Source organism: Pristiophorus japonicus, chromosome 4 (assembly GCF_044704955.1).
Source record: "Pristiophorus japonicus isolate sPriJap1 chromosome 4, sPriJap1.hap1, whole genome shotgun sequence".
NCBI lineage: Eukaryota > Metazoa > Chordata > Chondrichthyes > Pristiophoridae > Pristiophorus > Pristiophorus japonicus.
Window position 1 is genome coordinate 178,438,020 of NC_091980.1, and position 20,708 is coordinate 178,458,727.

At 46.4% G+C, this 20,708-nt stretch overlaps 2 protein-coding genes and 1 pseudogene across 3 annotated transcripts in view; 2 read left to right on the forward strand and 1 right to left on the reverse strand.

Annotated features, from left to right (window-relative positions):
* The window catches only part of ppp1r14d (protein phosphatase 1 regulatory inhibitor subunit 14D), a 129,567-nt gene extending 121,940 nt beyond the window's left edge, over positions 1-7,627 (forward strand). The window contains exons 3-4 of the mRNA XM_070878856.1: positions 677-709; positions 7,297-7,627. Of these exons, the coding sequence (XP_070734957.1) occupies positions 677-709; positions 7,297-7,365 (102 nt within the window). The 3' untranslated portion in view covers positions 7,366-7,627. The remainder of the gene's footprint in view (positions 1-676; positions 710-7,296) is intronic.
* Positions 330-20,708, reverse strand: part of LOC139263179 (C-type lectin domain family 18 member A-like) — a 185,193-nt gene continuing 164,814 nt past the window's right edge. Inside the window, exons 11-13 of one of the 2 annotated variants that reach the window (XM_070878854.1) lie at positions 16,128-16,219; positions 14,583-14,601; positions 330-7,975 (exon numbers count right to left, since the gene is read on the reverse strand). In XM_070878854.1, the coding sequence (XP_070734955.1) occupies positions 7,759-7,975; positions 14,583-14,601; positions 16,128-16,219 (328 nt within the window). In that variant the 3' untranslated portion in view covers positions 330-7,758. The remainder of the gene's footprint in view (positions 7,976-14,582; positions 14,602-16,127; positions 16,220-20,708) is intronic. The other variant, XM_070878855.1, reaches the window with a different exon arrangement.
* On the forward strand, positions 4,368-4,527 carry LOC139263558 (U2 spliceosomal RNA; annotated as a pseudogene).

The window sequence follows — 20,708 nt, forward strand, 5'->3', positions numbered from 1 at the left end:
AGCGGGTTGGAGCCAGCAGCGGGGTCGTGACCCGCCAAAGTAAAGAAAATGCTGGCCAGAGTCTCACCCCTTGGACCTGCTCGAAATTCGGTCCGCCACAGATCCCTTCTCGGGTTCAGGAGCGTTAGTCGTTCCTGTAAGAGGTTTATTAATTTTATGGAAGTTAAATCACTTTGACCTGTAATTAACTGCTTCATAGCGTAATCAGTGCTGGGGGGTTCTAACAATGGTATATCCTTCTGTCCTGAACCAGATATTTGTGTTTTCTGCACGTGCATGTCTTACATTTCTCTGATCGCAGGCCGAGCAAGAAATTGATGAAACAAGGCTAGACACAAATCAATAAGCTGCTTTATTTCTCAATAAGATAAACATACAGAACGGCAGTTATGACTGGGCTCACTTAATTCGCTCCATATATAATCTTTGCATAATCATACAAAATAAAGAGTACGCTACACTTCACCATATCCTGATTTATTGTCTTCTCTTCTACTCTATTCAACCTTCGTGGTGTCCTGCACAAGGCGGGTTGGCCTTTGATGTTTCAATGGGAACTGGCCCACCCATTTAGGCTGTAAGGAAGATCAGAACCATTACATTGAACTTGGCCTGGTATTTTTAACAGATCTTTTCTAATGCTTTAAACTGACAGGTTTGTCCTTTTCAATCACAGGAGATGCTACAAGAATGTTGTAAACCTACAGATGTAAGTGAAATCTTCTGCTCAGTGACTTCTCTCTTAAACATTGTGGCCACCTCAACCAGTGACGACTTCACTAGCAGGAAAAGCAGAGGGGAGGGTTGGGCTGGGTGGTTCAGAGAGTTTACAGGCTAGGAATTGCGTCAAGACCATTTCAGACCGGTGGGGAAGATCTTTGTCTGCTGGCTGTAAGAACTCTAAGCGAAATGAGTTTGCGCACACCGGTGGTGATGTAGTGGTTATGTCACTGGGCAAGTGATCCGGGGAAAGTGAGTTCAAATTCCACCATGGCTGTTTGAGAATTTGAGAATTACTGGGATCAGTGACCATGAAGCTGTCGAATTATCGTTAAAAGCTCAACTGGTTCACTAATGTCCTTTAGGGAAGGAAACCTGCCATTATTTACCAGTTTGGACCTAAGGGTGACTGCAGTCCTACACCAACGTGGTTGACATTTAACTGCCCTCTGAAGTGGAGCTAGCAAGCCACTCAGTTGTATCAAACTGGTTGGATTCAAGATGGCCCACCACCACCTCCTCAAGACCAACTAGGGATGGGCATTTAATGCCACCTTTGCTGGTGACGCCCACATCCTGAGATTTAATTTTTTTTAAAGTCCTAAACAAATGCAAAATACTGCAGATACTGGACACCTGAAATAAAAACAGAAAATGCTGGAAATATTCAGTGGGTCAGGCAGCATCTGTGAAGTGAGATAGTTAACTTTTCAGGTCCATGACCTTTTCGTCAGAACTTTCTGACGAAGGGTCATCGACCTGAAACATTAACTCTGTTTCTCTCTCAACAGATGCTGCCTGACCCGCTGTGTAGTTCCAGCATTTTGTTTTTATTTTGAAAAGTCCTAATGGGCATAGGTCCTGCAACATAAAACTGCCCTGAATTTGGCACAGATTAGAAATCTCACGCCGTGAAGGATCTGAGGTGGCATCTAAAGTGACCTCTGAGTCAGAAGGACATGTGTTCAAGCCCCACTCCAGAGACTTGAGCTAAAAATCTAAGCTGACACTCCCACTGTAGTACTGAGGGAGTGCTGCACTGTCGGAGGTGCCGTCTTTTGGATGAGATGTTAAACCGAGGCCTTGTCAGCCTATGAGGTGAGCACAAAAAATTCAATGGCACTATGTGAAGAAGAGCTGGGGAGTCCTGGCCAATATTTATCCCTCATCCAAAAACAGATTATCTCGTCATTTATCTTTTTGCTGTTGGTGGGAGCTTGCTGTGTACAAATTGGCTGCTGGGTTTCCTACATTACAACAGTGACTGCACTTTAGAAGTACTTAATTGGCTGTTAAGGTCTTTGCGTTGTGAAAGGCGCTATATAAATGCAAGTTTTTATTTATTTTCTTAAAGCAGAGTTAAAGAGACCACTGACTCTTTTCATTTTGATTGGCTGACATTGATTGAGTGACTGAGTGTGGTGATAGCGTGGTTGGGATGATACTCTCCCGCCAACAATATGGTCCACATTCAACCCTTGTCACACTGCCGTCACTCAAATAATGTCAGCTTTACTCAGCATGACTACAAGTAAATCACCAAATCAAGAAGGTTACATTACTATTTACACCGTAAGGTGGGAGGTTATACTGCTGGCTTCATGTCACTTTGTAGTCAAGAAGATCAGAGCTTGTATAAGCTATTTCTAGAGGACTAGAATTCAAAATCAGAGACGTTACACTGAACTTCTATAGAACCTTGGTTAAACCACACTTGGTGTACTGTGCACAGTTCTGGTCTCCGTATCACAAAAAAAGGATATAAAGGTGGTGCAGAAGGTGCAAAAAAGATTTACAAGGATGATACCAGAACTGAGTGGGTACAACCGTCAGGAAAGGGTGAACAGGCTGGGGCTTCTTTTTCTAGAAAATAGAAGGCTGAGCGGTGACCTAATAGAAGTCTTTAAGATTATGAAACGGTTTGATAGGGTAGACGTAGAGAAGATGTTTCCAGTTGTGCGGGAGTGCAAAGCTAGGGGCAAGAAATATAATGTAGTCATGAATAAATCTAATAAGGAATCCAGGAGAAACGTCTTTACCCAGAGAGTGGTTAGAATGTGGAACACGGAGTAGTTGAGGTGACTCGGATAGAATCTAGATAAAAACATGAGAGAGAAGAATATGTTAATGGGGTTAGATGAAGTAGGGAGGGCGGAAGGTTGTGTTGAGGCGAATAGCCTGTTTCTGTGCTGTATATGCTGTGTAATTCTATATACGAAAAGTAAACAAAAATGGAAGTTTCACTAGTCGCAGTGTAGACAGTGTGAAGCCAAAACAGCACAAGACTGCCCCTGGAGGTGCCCTACCACCACTTGTTAAAACACAAAGGGCCAGAACCTCCACTTTTGTGCTTATCGCCCAAAAATGGGCGTTATTTCCAGCATGGGCATTAAAAAAGGGTTTTCAGATCGCCAGCTTCTTGCCCATTCTCAAAACACCTAGTTTACATTTTTGAAAATGGGCGTTACCACGAGCGATATCAAATGGGTGGTAGCGTTAAATTTTTTTGACCTTTTGCCATAAAGTGTGGCCGTCCTTAGCAACGGCATGGCAATGCTCGATTCAAGAGCTCAAGGGTCATCATGACATGCGCAGAAGAGGAGACAGAGAGAAAGGGAGCTCAGAGGCACTGAAAGCATGGCTGTGGTGTGTGCTTCTCTGGCTGTTGTGGGAGGCACGACAGAGATTCACCAGCAGCAAAAAGCCTACTAAGCACCAAGAACATAGTTGGCACCGAGTTTTTGTTCAACAAATAAGCTATAACATGGAAGGGATGGAGAAGGCCCTGGAGCTGGTAGCCAGGAACACTGGTGGAAGAGGGCTCCCAGTGGTCCCGGAGTGCAGCACTGTACCCCAAGGTGACGCGCCCCCATTGCCAACCATACATGAGAGCCAGCAGCAACATCTTGCTTCTGGCTCGGAGCACGTTCCTGCCTCGGGACCGTCCTCTCCCGTACCCGTCCAAGCACGCTTTGGCCGTCACCCCCCCATCCCCACCTGAAGCATCACCTGAGGAGCTCCTCGGTCAAGCGGCTTGGAGTCAGGAGGGTAAGGGTAAGGGGTAGCGGTGGGGAGGAGAAGCGGGGGCAGGAGGGTTGGTTTGTACAGAAATACTGATGATTTCAGACCAATGTTGGGTTTAAATGTTTTTTATTTAACAAAACCTTGTAGCACATTGGCCCAGATAGCTGCACCATTACATGCTAGTGATTCCTTAACATCAAAGGGTATAATGACACTTAACTTCAATCAACTTCAACTTTAACTGTCACCAAGGTGATGCCCACCATTGATGTATGACCTGCACACCCAGCAGTATGTCAGCCTTGTAAATAACACCAACGTTCTTTCAGGCAAAGCGATCATTGATGAGTTCCTGACATAAGGCTCTTGCAGCTATCATGCCACCATGGGCCCTTTCTTGCGGTCTACAGGGGCCGGGGGCATGGCTTCAGCGTCAGCCTGATTTTCTGGGCTGATATCAGCGCCCGCCTCCACATCTTTCTCTTCCTCTCCCTGGTGAGGAGACTCATCAGGCAATTTTTGTCCCCTCCTGATAGCCAAGTTGTGTAGCATGGAGCACACCACCACGAATTGAGCTACTTGCTCAGGGTGGTATTGGAGCTCGCCTCCTAAGTGGTCCAGGCATCTAAAGCACTGCTTCAGTCTGTTCTTATCAGTTTAATATCCCCTATGGGGACATGATATTGAATTGATTTTTGGACAGGGAGCTGGATCAGGGGCATGCCCCGTCCACTCCATGCACCGACCTGGTATTGCAATATTTCCAGGAACGGTGCAACTTCACCTCTCGGCCTTTTGGCCTAAGATCAAACACATTGGCGCAAAGTGATCTTTGGCGTTAGAGTTGATCTGGAACGAAATTGGATAATAAAAAAATAAAAAATAAATAAATAAAAATAAAAAAATCTAAAGCACTGCTTCAGCACTCCAGTGGTTTTCTCCACGATATTGCAAGTTGCTCTGTGGCTCTTGTTGTATTGCCTCTCGGCCTCGGTGTGGGTATCACCCAAGTGGGTCATCAGCCTGGTGGCGAGGCCATATCCTTTCTCACCAAGCATCCAGCATTGATCTTGTGGCTCATTGTTAAACAAGTCAGATACAGTGCTCTCACACAGATGTGAGCATCATGGAGGCTGCCTGGAAATTGAGCATTCACTGCCAGTATAATTTGCTGGCGGTCGACAACCAGTTGGACATTCAGGGAGTGGAATGCCTTGCGGTTCCTGAAAACCTCAGCATCCTGAAAAGGTGCCCGCATCGCAATGTGCGTACAGTCTATTGCTCCCTGCACCTTGGGGAAGTTTGTGATTCTGGAGAATCCTAGAGCCCTCTCACTCTGTGCCTCTCCGGTCATAGGGAAGCTGATCAAGTCCCTCCTGCGTGCGTACAGAGCTTCAGTGACCTGTCTAATGCAGCGATGTGTGGCATGCTGAGAAAGTCCATAAATGTCACCAGCTGTGGCCTGAAAAGAATCCGAGGCGTAGAACGACAGTGCCGCGGTGACTTTGACCTCGATGGACAGTGCAGTTCTGATGGTGCTGGCAGGCTGCAGGTCTGCCCTTATCAGCTGGCATACCTCAGTGATAACCTCTTTGTGGAAGCGCAGTCTCCGAAGGCAGGTGGTGTCGGGCAAGTCGAGGTGAGAATGCTTCTCCTTGTATTACATCTGGTCCTCCTCATCTGTCTGTCACGTCTTACATTGGGCACATAATGCAGTGGAGCGTTCCTTCTGCGATGTCGAGTCTGCTGCATGTATTTGGTCACCAAGAGAGTGTGAGAAAGGACAGGCCTCATTGCAGTAGCTGTTTTCCACCAATTGCTCACAAACAAGAAATGTCCCGACGAACACACCTCTTCAATTCCAATCAGTCACAGTGTGGTCAAGATGTTTTTAGAGATGTTCACATTAACTCTCTAACGACCTGCAGAGCACATCCGAACTCCGCCGAGGTTGAAGCACAGCAGACTTTTAAAGGATGTGACATGTGATCTCGAACATGGTGTCCATAACACTGTGAATAGTTCCGGTTAGTTCCACTTTTTGTGGGCGATTTTTTGGGCGAGCGATGTTGTGGGCGATATGTGTGCGAGGTGGTGAAATTGACGATGGCCGATCTCCATGGCCGCTAGTTTGGGTAAATATGCTCTTTACTACAAAAAACAGTGGGCGGGTGGTATTATTGAATCTCGGCGTTAATTCCGTGCGGAAAGTAACGCTGGGCGTTATTATGGGCGGTGAATTCGCCAATTCTGCTGATTCCGCCCCCAAAACAGTGGGCGGGTGGTAATATTTTTTCTCGGTGTTAAGCACATGGGGAAAGTAACGCTCGGCGATAAGTTTACGAAAAATGCCCGGCAGTTTCTATTTCGTGCCAAAATGGACGATATATGGGCATTATACGTCATTTCAGCGGTAAAATGGGCATTAAGCAACCAAAAAAAAGGTTCTAGCCCAAAGCATTGTCAATCCAGGAACTTCACATTTTTGTATCAATGTGAGGCCAAAGTGTGTAATGTAATTGTCCTGTTGTAGAAATATCAGGTAAAGAATACCATACACTATCTCTCACATCCCTCAATGCCTTTTTCTCCCAAATACTGATCTAATCTGACAACACTATATCCATCCTCACTTTGTCCCTGGGTAATCCATTCAATACATTGACAGTCTTCTGTTTAAAGTAGTTAAATCAAAACTATCTGTTCACCTTCCCTTTTTGAGCTTGGGTCAGTACCCTCTGATTATAGACATTGTGAGTATATTAAACAACTTGCATTTATATAGCACTTTTAATGTAGTAAAACAGCCCACGGCGCTTCACAGGAGTGTTATCAGTCAAAGGTTGACAACGAGCCACGTAAAGAGATGTTAGGAGTGGTGACTAAAAGCTTGGTCAAAGAGATGGGTTTTAAAGGAGGAGAGGTTGAGGGAGGGAATTCCAGAGCTTATGGTTTCGGCAGCTGAAGGCACGGCCGCCAATGGTGGGGGATTGACAAGAGGCCAGAGCTGGAGGAACGCGGAGACCTCAGAGGGTTATAGGCAACGTTCCCCCGAAGGTGTGTGAGCGCACGGCTGTGCATCGATCGGGAGATCCCGCGCAGACCGCAGTCGCCGCTGGAAAAGATACAAATTTAAAGGCACTATGCACGAAAAAAAAATTAGAGCAAACATTGGTTGTAGGGCTGGATGAAATTACAGAGATAGGGAGGGACAAGACCATGGAGGGATTTGAACACGAGGATGGGAATTTTAAATCTGAGGCATTGCTGGACCAGAAGCCAATGTAGGTCAGCGAGCACAGAGGTGATGGGTGAACGGAACTGTGTGCGAATTAGGACACGGGCAGCAGAGTTTCGGAGGAGCTCAAATTTAAAGAGAGCAGAGAATTAACATCAACGTATCCGTATCCTTTATAATCTTGAATTCCTCGGTATGTTCTGTCATCCGCTTGCTTCTCTCAGTTTCCTTAGCCCCTTTTCCCCCATTGAGCAGGAAAAGGCTGAAACCTGTTTTCTTTGTTTCCCCCCCCCCCATCCACCCTGGGGGTCTAGGATTTTATTAATGAGCTGCTAATTAGAATAAAGGGACTTCGGAAAATGACGGTCTCTCAGAAGAAGTGACACGGAGGAGCACCACCAACGGAATGGAGTCGCTGTGACTGAATCAAGCGTGCAGTCGGACCAGCCTCGCTCTGGCCTATTTATGTAAATAATGCCCTTTTCTTTGGTTAAAAAGGGACCAATCGCAGGACTGAAATCTTTGAAGCATGTCAGGCTGTGGGTCAAAGTTCACGCATTTGTAAAAAAAAATACAGACAACGAGCAGGATATGTTTGTGGCTATTTATGATTTTTTTTTGTTAAAATGTTAATAAAGACGATGTTTAAACGTAATTTTCGCTCAGCTGTTGCTCAAGTGAAGTAGGTTTTAACCCTCTTGGTACTCGACGCCTTTCTAAACGCACACCTCTTATTTGCTGAGATCATCTCTCCTCTGAGTCAGAAGGCCGTGGGTTCAAGTCCCACTCCAGGCACTTGAGCCCATAATCCAGGCTGACACTCCAGTGCAGTGCTGAAGGAGTGCTGCACTGTTGGAGGTACATCTTTTGGATGAGACATTAATCCCGTCTGCTCTACGGGCTGAGTGAAAAAAGATCCCATGGCCACTATTCGAAGAAGAGCAGGGGAGATCTCCCCGGTGTCTTGATCCATATTTATCCCTCAACCTACACCTAAAGAAACAGATTATCTGGCTGTTATCACATTGCTGTTTGTGTTCAAAAATTGGCTGCCACGTTTCCCACATTACAACAGTGACTACACTTCAAAAGTACTTCATTGGCTGTAAAGCGCTTTGAGACGCCCTGAGGTCGAGAAATGCGCTATAGAAATGCAAGTCCTTTTATTATTTAAATGATTAATGAAACCCAAAGCTGCAGGATGGATAAATATAGAAAATTTTGGGACAGGGAGGTCTGAAAGGCTGCCTGAATGAGACGGAGATCACGCAGGAAGGCAGCAGCTACACATCAGCTTGAGAGGATGGCCAAAGAGTTGTCTGAGCGGTTCCCTGCTGCTGCGGATGTTGGCAACCAATAATTTGAATGGCTCCTTCGAAAAGGTGTGGGAGTGAGTTGGATTCCTGCTGTGTAATGAGGGAGCTGATTTGACCCAGGATGGTGGTTGGCTCTCAGTCTTCCTGGGTTGGGGTGTGTGTATAGAAAAAAAAAAATCAGCCAGCATTGCCCATCCTGATCATTACCTAGTGACCCTACCCACTGCTCCCCCCATTTCCCCAGTCTGCGATGGAGGGTGTCAGTGTGTGGACATCAGCTGAGAATGGGATTAGGCTTCGGGTATGATATGATGTCCCCCCAATTCGAAGGGAGGTGACACACTCGCTGTCCCGACACAAAGGTACACACACATGTGCACATGCATGCATATACACAGGCACACGCACAAACATACACATGTGCGCACAAACATGCACACGTACAAATTTCCACATTGCCATGAGCCAATTTGCACATACATGCGCATACGCACATGAAGGCTGGACAACTGGGTGACGCATCCGCACTAGTGAATGTCGCGCAGGCTATTCAACAATGGAGGCCGTCACTGCCCTCAAACAATGTCCAAGCACGGGTGTACTGTCCAGCATTGCTACGTGGCGGATGTGTGATTTATAAACAGCGGTTTTGAATCTCCAATGGCCCAGTGAGTAAAGGGTACTGAGCCTCACAGACTGGACAGCTCCCAGCTTCAATCTCGAGCTGGTGTTGAGTTAGCTGATCCATTTTGGGGCATTAAAATGGCATCAGCTTCCCTGGGCTTGGGAGTAGAGGGGGAAGAAAAGGCATTGGGGTTCCCTCCAATCGCTATCCAGTGACTCCTGCTGCACCTCTGCCATGGGTTGATGTCGGGCACTGCTATTTTGGCCACCCATGGTTGAATAGTGCTCCAATACACACTCTCGAGGCTCACACCTCTGAGTCGGGGGCCTTCAGGAGCCAAAGATGTAAAGAGAAAGAACACAACGCAATGGAGGTGGTTCTCCATCAAGTGAGCAACAGCATTGGGCTTAGATATGGGCTATACATTCACAAATCATCAAAAGTAGCAATGTAGGTTAACAAGGCCATAAAAATGCAAACCAAGCACTGGGGTTCATTTCTAGAGGAATAGAATTAAAAAGCAGAGAAGCTATGTTAAACTTATATAGAACCTTGTTTAGACTATATTAGGAATACTGGGCACTGTTTTGATCTCCATATTATAAAAAAGATATAGAGGCACTGCAAAAGGTACAAAAAAGATTTACAAGGCTGATACAGGTACAGGTAGAGAAAAAGATTAGTGAAGACAGAATCAGGTGAATTCATAATGGGGAACAAGGAAATGGCAGACCAATTGAACAAATACTTTGGTTCTGCCTACACTAAGGAAAGCACGAATAACCTCCCGAAAATACTAGGGGACCGAGGGTCTAGTGAGAAGGAGGAACTGAGGGAAATCTTTATTAGTCAGGAAATGGTGTTCGGGAAATTGATGGGATTGAAGACCGATAAATCCCCGGGGCCTGATAGTCTGCATCCCAGAGTACTTAAGGAAGTGGCCTTAGAAATAGTAGATGCACATTGGTGGTCATTTTCCAACATTCCATGGACTCTGGATCAGTTCCTATGGATTGGAGGGTAGCTAATGTAACCCCACTTTTTAAAAAAGGAGGGAGAGAAAACACGGAATTCTAGATCGGTTAGCCTCACATCGGTGGTGGGGAAAATGCTGGAATCAATTTTTAAAGATGAAATAGCAGCGCATTTACAAAGCAGTGACAGGATCGGTCCAAGTCAGCATGGATTTATGAAAGGGAAATCATGCTTGACAAATCTTCTAGAATATTTTGAGAATGTAACTAGTAGAGTGGATAAGGGAGAACCAGTGGATGTGTATTTGGACTTTCAAAAGGCTTTTGACAAGATCCCACACAAGAGATTAGTGTGCAAAATTAAGGCACATGGTATTGGGGGTAATGTACTGACATGGACAGAGAACTGGTTGGCAGACAGGAAGCAAAGAGTGGGAATAAATTCAGAATGGCAGGCAGTGACTTGTGGGGTACCGCAAGGTTCAGTGCTGGGACCCCAGCTATTTACAATATACATTAATGATTTAGACAAAGGAATTGAATGTAATATCTCCAAGTTTGCAGATGACACTAAGCTGGGTGGCAGTGCGAGCTGTGAGGAGGATGCTAAGAGGAGGATGCTCAGATTAGGAAAAGGGGAGGTGCTAGGAGACCTGGGTGTCACGGTTCATCAGTCATTGAAAGTTGGCATACAGGTACAGCAGGTGGTGAAGAAGGCAAATGGTATATTGGCCTTCATAGCTAGGGGATTTGAGTATAGGAGCAGGGAGGTCTTACTTCAGTTGTACAGGGCCTTGGTGAGGCCTCACCTGGAGTATTGTGTTCAGTTTTGGTCTCCTAATTTGAGGAAGGATGTTCTTGCTATTGAGGGAGTGCAGCGAAGGTTCACCAGACTGATTCCATGGATGGCTGGACTGACATATGAGGAGAGACTGGATCTACTGGGCCTTTATTCACTGGAGTTTAGAAGGATGAGAGGGGTTTTCATAGAAACGTATAAGATTCTGACGGGATTGGACAGGTTAGATGCGGGAAGAATGTTCCCGATGTTGGGGAAGTCCAGAACCAGGGGACATAGTCTTAGGATAAGGGGTAAGCCATTTAGGACTGAGATGAGGAGAAACTTCTTCACTCAGAGAGTTGTTAACCTGTGGAATTCCCTGCCGCAGAGAGTTGTTGATGCCAGTTCATTGGATATATTCAAGAGGGAGTTAGATATAGCCCTTATGGCTAAAGAGATCAAGGGATATGGAGAGAAATCAGGAAAGGGGTACTGAGGGAATGATCAGCCATGTTCTTATTGAATGGCGGTGCAGGCTCGAAGGGCCGAATGGCCTACTCCTGCACCTATTTTCTATGTTTCTATGTTTAAGAGGCTGCAGGGTGACTTGGACAGGTTGGCTGAATGGGCAAATGCATAGCAGATGCAGTATAATGTGGATAAATGTGAGGTTATCCACTTTGGTGGCAAAAACAGTAAGGCAGATTATTATCTGAATGGTGACAGATTAGTAAAAGGAGAGGTGCAACGAGACCTGGGTGTCATGGTACATCAGTCATTGAAAGTAAGCATACAGGTCCAGCAGGCAGTAAAGAAACAAATGGCATATTGGCCTTCATAGCGAGAGGATTTGAGTATAGAAGCAGGGAGGTCTTACTGTAGTTGTACAGGCCTTGGTAAGACCACACCTTGAGTAATGTGTTCAGTTTTGGTCTCCTAATCTGAGGAAGGACATTCTTGCTATTGAGGGAGTACAGCGAAGGTTCAACAGACTGATGCCGGGATGGCAGGACTGACATATGAAGAAAGACTGGATCGACTAGGCTTATATTCACTGGAGTTTAGAAGAATGAGAGGGGATCTCATAGAAATATATAAAATTCTGACGGGACTGGACAGGTTAGATGCAGGAAGAATGTTCCCGATGTTGGGGAAGTCCAGAACCAGGGGTCACAGTTTAAGGATAAGGGGTAAGCCATTTAGGACTGAGATGAGGAGAAACTTTTTCACCCAGAGAATTGTGAACCTATGGAATTCTCTACCACAGAAAGTTGTTGAGTCCAATACGTTGAATATATTCAAAAGGATGTTAGATGTGGCCCTTATGGCTAAAGGGATCAGGGGGTATGGAGAGAAGGCAGGGGTGTGGTACTGAAGTTGCACGGTCAGCCATGAGCATATTGAATGGTGGTGCAGGCTCGAAGGGCTGAATGGCCTACTCCTGCACCTATTTTCTATGTTTCTATGATACCAGAACTGAGAGGTTCTAACTATCGGGAAATACTGAACAGGCTGGGGTGGGGCTCTTTTCTCTAGAATATTGAAAGCTGAGGGGTGACCTGATAGAGCTTATTAAAGGATTTGTCAGGGTAGATCGAGGGAAGATGTTTCCACTTGTGGGGGACATAAATATAAGATAGTCACTAATAAATCCAATAGGGAATTCTGGAGAAACTTCTTTACCCAGAAAGTGGTTAGAATGTGGAACTCGCTACCACAGGGAGTAGTTCAGGCGAATAGCACAGATGCAGTTATGGGGAAACTAGGTAAGTACATGAGGGAGAAAAGAATAGGAGGGATATGTAGATGGGGTGAGGTGAAGTAGGGTGGGAGGAGGCACGTGTGGAGCATAAACACTGGCATGGACCAGTTGGGCCAAACAATCTGTTTCTGTGCTGTAAAATTCTACATAATGCTATGTAATGCTGCCCTCCCAGAGTTGAACAACCGGCCACCACTCAAGACTGGCATCCAGCAACTGAGCCAAGAGCTACAGGGCAAGGTAAGAGGGGTTTCATTTTAAAATAAATAAAATCACAACATAACAATGGGAGGAATATTCCAATGCAGTTTAACACACAATCTGTCACCAGCGAATGTCTGGTTATACCTACACTGTTGTCAACGAACAAGGAATGGTAGCACCGGGGAACAGAACTCGCTCCATTTCAGGCACCGGGAGCCAATGTAGTTCAGCGAGCACAGAGGGTGATGGGTCGAGGAAGTTGGACTGGTTAATACCGTGAAGTGGTTTAATTGGAAGCTTTCAAGATTCTGGAAAATTGACAAAACAGGCCCCATTGTGGTGAAGGACTCAAATACTCGGAGGAAGGAGGAAGTCAGATGCGACTTTTAGCACCTTGAGGCCATGAACCAGATGCTATGAACATGTTTAAGTGGCAATTAAGTGCAATTCTGGAGAGAGAGAGAACGAGGGGTTTGGGGGAGAAAGCAAGTAGGCTGGGATTGATCTCGGAAAATGTGATGATGGGCTTGATGGGCCTTTCCTGTTCCTAAAACTGGGAGGCCCTTGGAAAGGTGGACACCAATACTGCGGAGAAAGGCAGTTCAGTGTTGGAGTTCTTTGGTGAAAACTTATAGGACTGCAGTGGTGTGAAGTTTTGCTTAATTATATCATTTTTAAACTTAAACTAATTATTTTAGTAACTTTTTTAACATACGGATTTGACCTTTAAAAGGGTGTGGTTTAAATAGAGTTCCTTGCACTACCTACAGTCTTACTTAGTTTATTCAATAGTGGTTTGCTACAGTCTTGTTCAACTAACCCTATCCCTAAATGCAGTAGTAGTGCCTCCCCTTTAAACCGTCCAGCACGTATGACGGGTAAATCGAGCTGGCGCCAACTGTAGTACGATGCCTCCAAACCAGTGATACTCGCGGTACAACCGGGAGGGGAGTGGGTGGGGGAAGCATAATGCACTGACCCTTTAAATGTGAGGGCACCATCCCCAACCCCCCTCCCACCTGCACACAGTCTTGCTGCTCTTTGAGTTTGGGACTCAGTACCATTCCCATCTCAGCAGAACAATGCCATGGGGAGGCAGGGTTATCGTCCCAGAGCGAGTGAAGGGGCCTAACTAAAATCGATCGGTCTGCCAATGTGGAGCGTCTACTGTTTCATTCCCGCTCCCTCGGGGAGAAGTGTCTGGGCAACTGCCCCGGTGTGGTACGACTGAAACCAGGAGCTGGTCATGCGGGGAATCGCAGACACTGAGCTAAAGCTCAGCACTCAGTGGTGAGGTACTTGGATCTCCTTACCATTGGACCAAGACCTAGCTCTGTCAAGCCCGTGTAGTAGCTGGTGTGCAACGGCCACCCCATGTTAAAAGAATTCATGCACAGGCATCTTCCACCCTTTAAAATGAAGATCGGGTCCTGGACCATCAGGCATCAGTCACCTTCGAACTCATTCTAGTGTGGAAGCAAGTCATCCTCGACTCTGGGGGATTGTCTGAGAAGAGGAAGATTCCTGAAAGTGAGCACGATTAAGATTCTGGCCTTTGACAATGTTCTATTTAGGTTGGCAGTGAGGACTGGACTACAGGCTCATTGCCCTTTGAACCAAACCTGTTTCCTCGATCATCAGAACTCCAGGTACCTCCAGTATAATTTTTCTTTCCTTAGAAAATGTGTCCCTTGCACTGAATGAGGGGTCCCTGTTATAACGCAGGGGTTTCAATTCCAGGGTACACTACCTGCCCACCCTGTGGATGGCCAGAACAAAGCTAATCGGCCACAGAACTGAACCTGACTTTCAGCGTGATTCAGTGCTTAAGAGCCAAGATGCTAAACTATTGTAGTGGTTAGTGCAGTTCAGTTACAAAGTGAAGGTTGTCTCATCTCTCCCCACGAAAACGCAATGGACTTCTCCAGTCACACCCACCGGGCAACGTGCTTCTCACCTGAGAACAGAAGACATTGCCTGATTACATTCATTGCCGGTTAAGGTTACTCTCCTTCCACAACCTTCAGTCATTCAGCTGGGGCTGTGGATGTATCAAGGTTTGAAACAATCCTGGTGTTTGCTAGGCAAGCATTTGGCACATATGGCCGGAGTGCCAGTGATACAAGGAATAAAATGCTTGTAGTTCCAGTGACACTCCTCCCACTCTCTGACAGGTAGTTATACCCGCGGGCTCTGACAGGCTGCAAACTGGCCCTTTGTCATTGAGTGTTTAGGTGGCTAGTGTGACCGTACTATTGGAGCGTGGGCACGTACCGCAAGAGCGGCGAGGTTGGGGCGCAAGAGGCAGGGACAGCACGGCCCAGCCCACACTGCGATATGTGTGCGCACTAGGTCCGTGCAGCAGAGCTGGTGTGCAGTCGTCTTGGTTAACCCTTGCCACTGGAACAAGACCTAGCTCTGTCAAGCCCGTGTGGTGGCTGGTGTGCAACGGTCACCACACGTTAAAAAAATCCACGCACAGGCATCTTCCACCCTTCAACATGTAGTTCGGGACCTGGAATATTAGGTCCTTCATTGAAACACCTGTGAACTCATCCCTTTTTGGCGTGGAAGCAAGTCATCCTCGATACGAGGGACTGCCTATGATGATGATACATGACAAACAGTCAGCATCTCCTTCTGTCTCAAGTAGACTGTCAGCCTTGGTTCAGTGGATGCCGTGGGGTATTCTACATCCACCTGACAGGACAGATGCAGCTTTAGTTTAACGATTCTTCTGAAAGACGGCAGCACTCCCAGTACTGGCACTGGGAGTGTCAGCCTGGATTATGGGCTCAAGTCTCAGGAGTGGAATTTGAACCCAAAACAGTAACCCACCCACTGGCCCATCCCAAAGAGACGAGAGTGCTACCCACTGAGCCACAATTGCCACTAAGCTAGTGTTGTAGTGTAGCATCTCACCAATTAAATTAATGGGCTATCATGTAGCACTCACCACTGATGTGAACTGAGACATCGAAGGGCTGATAATGCATTTGGGGCAATGCTCATCAGGCTGGACAAGCTTTGGAACATAATGCAGGTTCAGCTTCTGGCTCATAGATAAGGGCGTGCGACAACAGTCAGGGGTCAGGCTGCAACGGCAACAGAAGGCCCACTAGTATCAAACCATTTATTTTCCACTTTTTAAGTCCCCTTGATTTAGCCAGTGACGGCCGAGACTGACAACGACTGAGGCAACAAATGATGGCGGCCCAGTAACATCTGATACCCGCAAGTGGCCCGTTGCTTAGCAACTGGAGGACATTAGGACCTAAACTCGCAGATTAGGCATTAATGAGCAGCACGGGGTGCTCAGTCGGAGCCTGGAGGTTCCAGGTCTGATAACACGTGGAGCTGCCTTCAGTACGTCGGGGACCCGGCATCTCATTAATGGACACACCATTGCTCAGTTCCTCTCATACCAAACCGGTATCAGTCCCATCCCGATAGCACATGAGTTCGTGAAGAGACGGTACTCACTGAACTGGCAGATGTATCTGTTGCGAGTCTTGCAGCGCTGATCGTTCCAATTAAACACACTGGCGGCTTGCAGCTCAACACAGTTTCCAAACCTGTTCAAAACAAATGAAAACTCAGTCAGAAGAACGGTGATAAACAGTGTGGATTACATTATATACATGCCCTGGGAAGTGTATCCATCTACAGATCCTGACAGACCGCACTGCGGCACTGGAGCTGCGGGTGGATGAACTCTGGAGCATCCACGATGCTGAGAATGACGTGAATAGCACGTTTAGCGCGTTGGTCACACCGCAGTTAAAGGGTACACGGCCAGATAGGGAACGGGTGACCAACAGGAAGAGCAGTGCAAGGAAGGTAGTGCAGCAATCCCCTGCGGTCATCCTCCTGCAAAACAGATAGGGGGATGACTCATCAGGGAAAGGCAGCAGCAGCCAAGTTCATGCCACCGTGGGTGGCTCTGCTGCACAGGAGGTCAGGAAAAAGAGTGGGAGAGCGATAGTGATAGGGGATTCGATTGTAAGAGGAATAGATAGGCGTTTCTGCGGCCGCAACCGAGACTCCAGGATGGTATGTTGCCTCCCTGGTGCAAGGGTCAAGGATGACTCGGAGCGGGTGCAGGACATTCTGAAAAGGGAGGGCGAACAGCCAGTTGTCGTGGTGCATATAGGTACCAACAATATAGGTAAAAAACGGGATGAGATCCTACGAGACGAATTTAGGGAGCTAGGAGATAAATTAAAAAGTAGGACCTCAAAAGTAGTAATCTCAGGATTGCTCAGACGAATACGTGGCTTGAAGAGTGGTCAAGAAGGGAGGGATTCAAATTCCTGGGGCATTGGAACTGATTCTGGGGGAGGTGGGACCAGTACAAGCCGGACGGTCTGCACCTAGGCAGGACCGGAACCAATGTCCTAGGGGGAGTGTTTGCTAGTGCTGTTGGGGAGGAGTTAAACTAATATGGCAGTGGGATGGGAACCTATGCAGGGAGGCAGAGGGAAATAAAAGGGAGACAGAGGCAAAAGATAGAAAGGAGAACAGTAAAAGTGGAGGGCAGAGAAACCCAAGGCAAAAAAACAAAAAGGGCCACATTGCAGCAAAATTCTAAAGGGGAAAAGTGTGTTAAAAAGACAAACTTGAAGGCTCTGTGCTTCAATGCGAGGAGTATTCGGAATAAGGTGGACGAATTAGCTGCGCAGATAGCAGTTAATGGATATGATGTAATTGGCATCACAGAGACATGGCTCCAGGGTGACCAAGGCTGGGAACTCAACATCCAAGGGTATTCAACATTTAGGAAAGATAGACAGAAAGGAAAAAGAGGCGGGGTGGCATTGCTGGTTAAAGAGGAAATTAATGCAATAGTAAGGAAGGACATTGGCTTGGATGATGTGGAATCTGTATGGGTGGAGCTACGGAATACCGAAGGGCAGAAAACGCTGGTGGCTGCCCTTTCTACGGAGACCACCAAACAGTAGGAGTGAGGTTGGGGACAGCATCAAACAAGAAATAAGGGATGTGTGCAATAAAGGTACAGCAGTTATCATGGGCGACTTTAATTTACATATAGATTGGGCTAACGAAACTGGTAGCAATGCGGTGGAGGAGGATTTCCTGGAGTGTATTAGGGATGGTTTTCTTGACCAATATGTCGAGGAACCAACCAGAGAGCTGGCCATCCTAGATTGGGTGATGTGTAATGAGAAGGGACTAATTAGCAATCTTGTTGTGCGAGGCCCCTTGGGGAAGAGTGACCATAATATGGTAGAATTCTTTATTAAGATGGAGAGTGACACAGTTAATTCAGAAACTAAGGTCCTGAACTTAAGGAAAGCTAACTTCGATGGTATGAGTCGTGGATTGGCTAAAATAGACTGGCAAATGATACTTAAAGGGTTGGCGGTGCACAGGCAATGGCAAAAATTTATAGATCACATGGATGAACTTCAACAAGTGTACATCCCTGTCTGGAGTAAAAACAAAACAGGCAAGGTGGCTCAACCGTGGCTAACAACAGAAATTAAAGATAGTGTTAGATCCAAGGAAGAGGCATATAAATTGGCCAGAAAAAGTAGCAAACCTGAGGTCTGGGAGAAATTTAGAATTCAGCAGAGGAGGACAAAGGGTTTAATTAGGAGGGGGAAAATAGAGTACGAGAGGAAGCTTGCAGGGAACATAAAAACCGACTGCAAAAGCTTCTATAGATATGTGAAGAGAAATATTTTAGTGAAGACAAACGTAGGTCCCTTGCAGTTGGACTCAGGTGAAATTATAATGGGGAACAAAGAAATGGCAGACCAATTGAACAAATACTTTGGTTCTGTCTTCACGAAGGAAGATACAAACAACCTTCCGGAGGTACGAGGGGACCGAGAGTCTAGTGAGAAGGAGGAACTGAAGGATATCCTTATTAGGCGGGAAATTGTGTTGGGTAAATTGATGGGATTGAAGGCTGATAAATCGCCGGGGCCTGATTGTCTGCATCCCAGAGTACTTAGGGAAGTGGCCCTAGAAATAGTGGATGCATTGGTGATCATTTCACAACAGTCTATCGACTCTGGAGCAGTTCCTATGGACTGGAGGGTAGCTCATGTAACACCACTTTTTAAAAAAGGAGGGAGAGAGAAAACAGGTAATTATAGACCGGTTAGCCTGACATCAGTAGTGGAATGAATTATTAAGGATGAAATAACAGCGCATTTGCAGAGCAGTGACAGGATTAGTCCAAGTCAGCATGGATTTATGAAGGGGAAATCATGTTTGACAAATCTTCTGGAATTTTTTGAGGATGCAACTAGTAGAGTGGACAAGGGAGAACCAGTGGATGTGGTGTATTTGGACTTTCAAAAGGCCCTTGACAAGGTCCCACATGAGAGATTGGTGTGCAAAATCAAAGCACATGGTATTGGGAGTAATGTACTGGCGTAGATAGAGAATTGGTTGGCAGACAGGAAGCAGAGAGTCGGGATAAATGGGTCCTTTTCGGAATAGGAGGCAGTGACTAGTGGAGTGCCGCAGGAATCAGTGCTGGGATCCCAGCTCTTTACAATATATATTAATGATTTGGATGAAGGAATTGAGTGTAATATCTCCAAATTTGCAGATGACACGAAACTGGGTGGCGGTGTGAGCTGTGAGGAGGATACTAAGAGGCTGCAGGGTGATTTGGATAGGTTGGGTGAGTGGACAAATGCATGGCAGATGCAGTATAATGTAGATAAATGTGAGGTTATCCATTTTGGTGGCAAAAACACAAAGGCAGAATATTATCAGAATGGCGGCAGATTAGGAAAAGGGGAGGTGCTATGAGACCTGGGTGTCATGGTACATCAGTCATTGAAAGTTGGCATGCAAGTGCAGCAGGCAGTGAAGAAGGCAAATGACATGTTGGCCTTCATAGCTAGGGAATCTGAGTATAGGAGCAGGGAGGTCTTACTGCAATTGTACAGGGCCTTGGTGAGGCCTCACCTGGAATATTGTGTTCAGTTTTGGTCTCCTAATCTGAGGAAGGACGTTCTTGCTATTGAGGGAGTGCAGCGAAGGTTCACCAGACTGAGTTCAGGGATGGCTGGACTGACATATGAGGAGAGACTGGATCAACTGGACCTTTATACACTGGAGTTTAGAAGCATGAGAGGGGATCTCATAGAAACGTATAAGATTCTGACGGGACGGGACAGATTAGATGCGGGAAGAATGTTCCCGATGTTGTGGAAGTCCAGAACCAGGGGACACAATCATGGGATAAAGGGTAGGCCATTTAGGACTCAGATGAGGAGAAACTTCTTCACTCAAGAGAGTTGTGAACCTGTGGAATTCGCTGCCGCAGAGAGTTGTTGATGCCAGTTCATTGGATATATTCAAGAGGGAGTTAGATATGGCCCTGACGGCTAAAGGGATCAAGGGGTATGGAGAGAAAGCAGGAAAGGGGTACTAAGGTGAATGATCAGCCATGATCTTATTGAATGGCGGTACAGGCTTGAAGGGCCGAATGGCCTACTCCTGCACCTATTTTCTATGTTTCTATGCTACTGTAAATACTGTGTACAGAGGCCCTGTCCCATTACTGTAAACATTGTGTACTGGGGCCATGTCCCATTACTGTAAATACTGTGTACCGGAGGACTGTCCCATTACTGTAAATACTGTATATTGGGGCACTGTCCCATTACTGTAAATACTGTGCACTGGGGCCCTGTCCCATTACTGTAAATACTGTGCACTGGGGCCCTGTCCCATTACTGTAAATACTGTGTACCGGTGGACTGTCCCATTATTGTAAATACTGTATACTGGGGCACTGTCCCATTAATGTAAATACCATGGACTGGGGCCCTGTCCCATTACTGTAAATACTGTGTACTGGGGCCATGTCCCATTACTGTAAATACTGTGTACTGGGGCACTGTCCCATTATTGTAAATACTGTATACTGGGGCAATGTCCCATTACTGTAAATACCATGTACTGGGGCCCTGTCCCAATACTGTAAACACTGTGTACTGGGGCCATGTCCCATTACTGTAAACACTGTGTACTGGGGCACTGTCCCATTACTGTAAATACTGTATACTGGGGCAC